This window comes from Pseudomyrmex gracilis, unplaced genomic scaffold (assembly GCF_002006095.1).
Source record: "Pseudomyrmex gracilis isolate BER0280 unplaced genomic scaffold, ASM200609v1 scaffold_325, whole genome shotgun sequence".
In the NCBI taxonomy this organism is placed as follows: domain Eukaryota; kingdom Metazoa; phylum Arthropoda; class Insecta; order Hymenoptera; family Formicidae; genus Pseudomyrmex; species Pseudomyrmex gracilis.
Window position 1 is genome coordinate 29,352 of NW_018020909.1, and position 9,045 is coordinate 38,396.

The 9,045-nt window shown below is 36.3% G+C and overlaps 1 protein-coding gene across 4 annotated transcripts in view; it reads left to right on the forward strand.

Annotated features, from left to right (window-relative positions):
• LOC109860080 (dopamine receptor 2) overlaps positions 1-9,045 on the forward strand; it is a 65,854-nt gene that overhangs the window by 5,339 nt on the left and 51,470 nt on the right. For 3 of the 4 annotated variants that reach the window (XR_002250776.1, XM_020438935.1, XM_020438936.1), the window contains exon 2: positions 1,682-3,410. Coding sequence is in view for 3 of the 4 variants with exons in the window: in XM_020438935.1 (XP_020294524.1) it covers positions 2,206-3,410 (1,205 nt within the window). In the remaining variant the exon portion in view is untranslated. Of the gene's footprint in view, positions 1-1,681; positions 3,415-9,045 lie in introns of those variants that run through there. The other variant, XM_020438937.1, reaches the window with a different exon arrangement.

Consider the following 9,045-nt stretch of genomic DNA (forward strand, 5'->3'; position numbering starts at 1 on the left):
CGCAAAATATATTGTGCGAAGATTTGTGATATCATCAATAAATATTTCAAAAATATCATAAGACTATCACGGGAGTGTAATACATTGCATTCAAATTTCCTATACATTAAGCGATGTCTTTGAGATATACTTGAAAGAAAACTGTACTAATATTCTTAGAAAAATATCTGTGTGATATTTCAGGGATGTGATATCACATGATATCATGAAAATGACGTAGAAACGATATCATTCTACAATCATGGAGTTTTTGTTCTGTGTGGGTAATACCGAAGATTTACTTCAAGTTATTAAATTTAATTTTATAATTTACTCTATATAGTGCAGTTTTCCTTAAGTGGCCAATCACTGTATCTCTTACTTCTAGTTCGAAACAAAAACTCTCTTTAACAACAAGAAAGAATCGACGTTCTTGGCATGTTACTCCAGGAATATATAATATTCATTAATAAATTGACCGCACTAAAAAAGTTATTTTTTCTAATACTATGCATAAATATCGATCGCCATTGGTACTGTCCATCTATAATATAACCAAGTTCAACGGCGGCCTTTTCTTCAACGACTACGTTATATGCCCGACTATATATATATATTTGTGTGTGTGTGTGTGTGTGTGTGTGTGTGTGTGTGTTGTATCGCTAAAACGAGGGAAGCCACGAGGACGCGAGGGTACGGGGTCAAAGATGATCGTGATAATCACTCAACGATGAATATCCATAAATAGAGAGCCATAGTAAGGGAGTGGCTTATAACGCTGAAAGAAATTGCTGAAGCTCTTTGAAACTGATTGTTCACGTGCAACGTGAGCTTAAGGTAGCGATAGAAAACCGAAGTTTCCTTCTTGATATATATGTATCGAATATGTTAACGGTAATTACGTATCGTTAAACATTTTACCTTACAAATATTTCTTTTTTTTTTAATAACATATTGATCGTCATATTACGAGAAGTTCGATTTAGCGTTGATTGATCCCTTTCTTCCTTTCAATACATTTTGATCTGCCTGCTCAAATCCAATATTCCGTAGACAAAACTGATTTCAGAAAATGATCCGAGTATCCTATATGTAAATTACAATGACGCGACATGATAGCTTTAATATCAATCCAAAAGAGTTTATCATGCCTTGTAGGGAAATTTCTTCGTCGTTATATCTGCGGCAAAATTGAAGCCATTGATATAGGTCAATAAAATTGTCAAAGCGAGAAAGTTCACTTAAAGTTAAATTATGTTAGTACATATTTGTTTTTTATTTTGGTAGTTCATTATTAATCTGCGGCGTAAATTACGGAATTTGCGGTTGTAATTCGAGGAAACCGACTTGGGCAAATTAATCTGTGTATTTATGTATATTTGTGTGTGTATTCGTAACTTCTTATTCTTTAATTTATATGTATACTTTACGGCGTACATGTATATGTACGTAAAATTAATATATATAAAATTAATATATATATGTATGTAAAATTAAAATGAAGAGAATGCTTATTTTATTAGCGAAGAGGAAAGCTTGATTCGGAAAATTCAGAGCTTTTTGCTGAGCAAAAATAGATTTCAAGAGATTGTAATATATCCGATGTAAAATAAAACTTGCGTTTTATTTTTCTTCTTGCATGTCAGTGTGATTCTTTTGAAAAGACTAAGTTTACTTTTACAAAATTATTTACTTGTTTCAGGTTTAAGAAGAAAGATAATCCTAACTAAATGAGTCAGCGTCTGAACTTTTTAATATTACTTCACAACGTTATTACAACAGTGTCATATACATTTTGCACGTTGCTTTAAATATCGTAACCAAAACGTGCACGTAGTGCCAAACATCACTCTCGAATATAGATGTCTACATGAGAAATATATATCAAGAAAAAAATCAAGATTTCATAGAATATACAGCTGATTTATAAGAACAACAAAGATCGAGTATCGGATTTCCTTATTCGAGGTGTCTTATGTGACAAGTTGGCAAGTTTGAAATATGATCGGGCGTCTTGCAGAATTCTAATAATTTGCAGCATTCACACGAGACGATATGAGAAAACGAACGAGAATGAGATATTTCGTCACATTGATGCTTTGACATTCAGTTATCCAGCGACGATCAAGAAAGATCAAGATCATCTTGGACATTTGTCAGGGTGATTGCGGTCATCGGGAGATCGTTGTCGTAGGTAGCGACTTTCCCGATCGCGCACGACAAAACATGAACGACAGCGAGATTTATTTACTGAACTGGGAAGAAGAAGCAAACGCAGTAAACAACGACCTCGGCAAAAACTTTTACAATACGAGTTATCCTCTGTTCAACAACTCGCACGTCTCTCTCTGGGATCTCGCCACAGATCGAATTGGTCTTGCGATCGTTTTGCTGCTCTTCTCTGTCGCCACGGTCTTCGGCAACTCGTTAGTGATACTCGCGGTGTTTCGCGAAAGGCATCTTCACACTGCCACGAACTACTTTGTGACTTCGTTGGCCTGCGCTGATTGCCTAGTGGGATTAGTGGTGATGCCTGTCAGTGCGGTGTATGAAGTGTTGGAGAATCGCTGGGTATTCACGACCGACTGGTGCGACATTTGGCGCTCGCTTGACGTTCTCTTTTCCACCGCGTCTATCCTGAATCTATGTGTGATCAGTTTGGATCGGTACTGGGCAATCACCGATCCGTTCACATATCCGACTCGCATGAGCAGGAAACGCGCGGCAATCCTAATCGCCATCGTATGGATCTGCTCGAGTGCGATCTCTTTCCCGGCAATAGCGTGGTGGCGCGCCGTGCGCACCGAGCAAGTGCCCGAGAACAAGTGTCCGTTCACGGAGAACCTCGGCTACCTGATATTCTCGTCGACAATCAGCTTTTACTTGCCGCTGTTTGTAATGGTATTCACATATTATAGGATTTATCGTGCAGCCGTGATACAGACGAGAAGTCTGAAACTCGGCACGAAGCAAGTGATGATGGCCTCGGGCGAGCTCGAGCTCACGCTGAGAATACACCGGGGCGGTGCCACTAACACTGACGCCCGGCATCTTTTTCGCACCACTTCGAGCACACCTGAAGATCTCCAAGATCTTGAGGAACCGTTAACAGTACCGCTCCACAACAATGGCCTTACCGGAGTGCCATCCACGCGGGTTAACAACAAGCAGCACATAGGCAAAAATTTCTCTCTTTCGCGCAAGCTCGCCAAGTTTGCCAAAGAGAAGAAGGCGGCGAAAACGCTTGGTATTGTAATGGGTGTCTTTATTATTTGTTGGTTGCCATTCTTTGTTGTGAATCTGTGGTCGGGATTCTGCACAAAATGCATCTGGCAAGAGGAAATAGTATCCGCCGCTGTCACGTGGCTCGGCTGGATTAATAGTGGGATGAATCCCGTGATTTACGCTTGTTGGAGCAAAGACTTTCGTAGGTGAGTTCTCTCTCCTTAATTTTTTTAGTTTAGTTACCTCTTTGTTTATTATCTTACCGGGATCAGACTATGTAGTTAACAATTATCCTGCGCATTTTACACGCTTTATTATTTTTCTATTTTTATGCAATATTAATGTATAATTAAGTGAATAAATTCTTTAATTTTTAACATGAAATATATATCGGGGTTAACGATCGCCGTGTTAGCGCTTTATATACACGTTGTTTATATTTCTGCCACGAATGAGTATATTATATTGTACAACGCAGCGCCGGTATATTCCTCCTTACATTTATTTCTTTAGTAACAAACGTTAATTCACAATATGCCGTTTATTCGCAATAATTAGTCTTAGTACTTTATCCAGAAGGATCCCGATTGCCAAAATTTCTTTTGCGCAGATCCACTGTTACACAGATTTTGCCTAGATCTGTTTGTACAGAAAATTTTTGCGCAGACTAATTGCTTATAATGATCATTGTACAGATCTCATTTGTCCAGAATCCTGTTTGCACAAAAATAATATTGCGCATATCTCGTTTGCGCAAAAACCTTAATGCACAGATCCCGATTCGTGAAGGACGCTTTTTAAATGCCATTATTTTAACATATCCATGACCGTGTTTACGATCTTTGCGGACCATATTCTCTTCTTCTTCTTTTTCTACTGTCTTTAATCTGGTCTCTCTTACTATTTTTCTGTTTTTACCATTCTATTCACACGAGTGAGGATTATGCAGTATATCACTATCACGCGATACACGGCCGTCTTTTTATAGTGAGCGTGTCCGCATTGGGCTCGTGTTCTGGTATTATGACTTAAGATTGCCTTGTGAGAGAGAAATTAATTCGAGATTTTACTTGAATTAATTTTTAGAAGCTCGAGTTAGTTCGACAATTAACCGATTTATTTGATTGAAAGATCGGTTCAGAAAAAATCCTAAGATGATAAGTAGATTCGAACTCGGGATCTCCATGTTCGCAGTTTCTGCACTCAGACCGCGAGACTAGTGGGTCGGCAGAAGAACACAATATAGATTAGGTCAGGTTTTTTTGGAAAGAGAGTGCTGGGGAAGGGACCCCGCTTTTTTCCCGTCCATACGTGTGCGATAGTGTGTGATACAAACAAAATATTTACAAATGTATAAAAATAATCAAGGTATACACGTGACATGCAATGTGCGTGTAGGTGCAATTAAGTTTCTGTGCAAATAGGATATGGCAAATGGAATCTGTATAACAAACACCCTCTCAATCTAGGTAAATAAAATCTTACAATTAGTCAAGTACAACACCAGTGAAATGACGACTATGAATAATCGGGGTATGCGCAACAATTTTCTGTACAAACGAGATTGTTGCAAACGGGATTTGTGCAACAGTCGATCTACGCAAAAGAAATTGGCAATCGGTGTCTTGCCGCTTCTTTCTCTTTATATTATACGTGTAGCAAACAACGCGGGTGCAAAAATATTAGGAATATTAACGTGCACTTACATGCCATACCGTTTACTCGCCAGAATGTCTATAGGCATAGCATAAGTGCACGTTAATATTCCTAATATTTTTGCACCCGCGTTGTTTGCTACACGTATAATATAAAGAGAAAGAAGCGGCAAGACACCGATCGCCAATTTCTTTTGCGCAGATTGACTGTTGCATAGATCCCGTTTGCCTAGATCTCGTATAAACTGTAATTTACTATCTATCATTTGCATACACGTTGACGTTATCCGATGCATACAATTGTCATGGTATTCTAATGCGAAAGTATCGCATTGTATCTTCTACGAAATAATAACTAGGCATGCACGCGAAATATCACGTAGTACGCAATTACAGCATCAGCAGTAGAAATGAAACGATATTTTTTGCAGAAAGAGAGAGAGAACAGCTCCAGAAAAAGAACTCGTGAGATTGTGGATCGATTTCAAGTAAGATAACTTCATGGAGCTTTTCCCTTTTTAAAGCTATAGGATAATGAATATATAACATAAGTATATACATAATACGATAAGGATTTTCTGCAAAGACAGGAAAAGAAAATTTGGCTAGCAGGATTGTGAGTAAATTAGACGGGGACTCTTTAGCAAATTATTCTTATTCATCCGCGTGAAATAAGCTTAAAGCTTCGAGAAAGCGTACATCTGGCTTTTTCTTTTTCTTCTTTCTCGCTTTCTTTGGGTGCACGCTACTGAAATATTGTAAAAAGTATTCATCATTTTAAATACATCCTTGGTTTAATGCAGCTATACAAGCAATTGAAAAATTTTTTTACGTCTTTGTTATATGTCTTCCGAGTTCTGTAGTGTTTGCTCCAACTCAACATATCAAGAGGCACGGGTGCCTCGCGCCAAGTTACGCGCAACGAAGTGTGCGTGCCCGGCGCGACGCTCCCGTGCCTCATTTACGCGAGTGCGACCGAATGACACTGTTGAAATTTTCAGATTTCATCAACGGTGAACCGATTGAGTTGTGCCTAGGTTTCTTCAAAAGCTGAGGTTTAAGTACATTAGAAAACGATTAAGATTTTTTTCTCTATGCCTTAGCAATAGAAATATATTAAAGTCTGATTTTTAACTACATTCAGACAGTTAAGAAACGTCCACGTTGTCGTCAGACAAACAGATGTGAGCTGACGCGTGAATCTACAGATTTAGCCACCAGACTGCGTAATGGTAGAACGTGAGTCTAGAAAAGTTGTCACTATATGACGACACTTTTCTACAAATATTTTTGCTCACGTACAGCTGATTACATGATCGTTGTCATATTTAAAGCCGCGGAAAGATTGTAATATTGTTTGACAAAGCATAGTTAGGCGAGTAACGGCGGCAACAATGTCGCTTCGCGCACAACGTACTTAGATCTTAACACATCGATTTTCTTGCTTCTATTATACTCAAAATTGTTTTGTTTAGCATTTTAAGCGTTGTTTTAGTATCTGTAAAATTGAGAAGTCATTTTAGTAGTTTTGTGTGACAGCTAAACAAACTGACAGATTTAGTTAGACGCGCGCGAAGTTGTCAGATTGCCGTTTGATGTAAAGCGTGGACAGTCGCTACCAAATAAAAGTTTACCATGTTAGCAAAAAAAAGTAAAATTGTTTAAATATATGTAAGTAATAAGTTTTGATAGGTTTTAGGAGCATAATAAATCTATTTATTTACTTCTACACTAATGATATGTTGATAAAGTCTGAATTATTCGTACGACATGTGAGAATCGAGTTCTGAGAATAGTATTTTTTTGTAGCGTAAAATTAAAATTTTGAATAAGACTGTCGCGCGATAAATACCTTAATAAAAAAAAGGTAATTATTTAGAAAGTGGATTTCCTTACCAATTTCAATGAGCTTGAAATATGTTGTTAAGAACATTATTCTGAACAACGTTTCTTTATACATGTTACCGCCGGTCGGCTTTAGTTTTCGAGTTATAAACAAAAGAGCTTTCATAATTGAATACTAATTTTCCAACATTGCGTCAATTTCTTAAGTTAATATGTTTTTTGTATGACACGTGTAGGCAGAGGGGACTATGCCCCTCGCAGGGGGAGAGGCTTTGCCTCTCCTTCCTGCTCCCTCCGTTAAGAAACAATGAAGAATTTAATTAACAAATACGACTTTCAATTACATTCGCTTCATGTCAAGATTACCAAAAAAGTTTCGTGTTGTAAGCGTATAGGCAGGGGAGGCTGCGCCTCCTGCACCCTCCTTACAAAACCTAACCTAACCCTAACCTAACCTAACTCTAACCTAAACTCTTCTTTCTGCATTCCCCCTCGCAAAATTTTTACTCATTTCTATTGATATTATAGTAACATAGATTAACCATTGTGGAAATTTTGCGAGAAGGAATGCAGAAAGAAGAGTTTAGGCTAGGGTTAGGTTAGGTTTAGTAGGGAGTGCAGAGGGGGCGCAGCCCTCCCTGCCTATACGCTTACATCGCGAACATTAATAAAAAATAATTTTGTGCAACAATTGATCTGAACTTGTGTTTGTTTCAACTCGAGTTTATTGAGGTTATCACGCATCACGTTACGCATTGTAATATATACGTAAATGCAATGGACTTAACGTTCTAACATGAAAACGATTGGAGCTAGGTAAATAAATATCATAACCTTTTTTATAGAAAATCGAATTTCCTACATTTCTTGTTTGACACCTTTTTCCATAACGTGATTACTTTCAGAAATAATTGTAATAATCGTAATAAACCTTTATTTGTTTATAACTCGAAAACGAAAGCCGACCGGCGGTAACATGTATAGGGAAAAGTTGTTTTCAGAATAACATCCTTAACAACATATTTCGATCTCATTGAAATCGGTGAGGAAGTCCGCTTTCTAAATAATTACCAAAAAAAACGTTTTAAACGTATTGTCAAATATTGAAGATGATAATTCTAGAACAGCCAAACTTTCGAAAACAATTATTATTAAGATCGGAGCAAAAGTTATGAGAAGACGTAATACTAATGCTAGCTTGAGCCTTGTAAACAGTACAATTACTTTTGTTATTTTATTCGGAATATTTCAAATAGTGAGTACGCAAAAAAGTAAAACTTTGCTTATCGTCAGGTTAGAATTTCAATTGAAAAAGTAAGCGTCAAATTTCAATGGAAAAAGCTTATGTTATTAGAAAACAATTTCTATTGTCTTTAAGTTATGGAATCACTATTCATAAAAGCCAAGAACTGAGTTTGTCCAACGCTTATGGACATACGGAATTCTATTATGAACATAGGCAATCCTATATTTAGTCCTGGTCAAATTTACGTTGCATTGTCACAAAAACTTCCAAAACAATAAAACCAACTCACAGAAAATATCTAATTGCTTGAAATAATTAAACATTTTAATATTTTTGCAATAAATAAAAACAATAGTAAAACCACTTTTTTGCCGATTTGATTAGAATCCACATAAAATAATAAAAAGATGCAAGCACTTTCAACACTTTTTTATATACATTATCTGTTATATGTATTTTTGTTATTATTAAGAAATATATTAAATTGTGTATTAAAAGAAGTGTTTGTCGAAAACATATTCTGCAAAAATGAATGATATCCCGAAAAAATTATCTTTTCAAAAAAAAGGTAAAAAAAGCGCCAAATACACGCGCCACACGTATCTCTAAAAAAAGTATTGCTAAATTTTTTATTATATTACAGAGAAACTCTTTTTCTAGAAAAAAAATGATATCAGAAAGTAGCGCCAAGGAATTCTTGTATATTTATACATTGTTACAAAATAAAATAGTATAAAACGGCCAAAAGTCGAAAACCCATGTAGTACTGTTTTCAAAATAAAAAATATTTAATGCAAAAAAACTTCACGCGGCTGCACTGAAAACTAAAGACAGTACTGATACGCAAGCTATTCACTTCATATGGAAGTTTAATTTTATAATAAATTAATTAGCATAGCTCTTCAAGTGTAGTAATAATTGTAAAAGTAATTTATTATTCAAGTAGGGTCTTTCAGATTAAACGCTCACGCAACAAACATAAAAAACTCCTACAAAAATGAACCGATTTTTATTTGTTATACACGAAAAGAAAGCTTATTTTAGGATATTTTCGATGTGACCACCGTCATTTTCAACAACTCGTTTTAATCTATG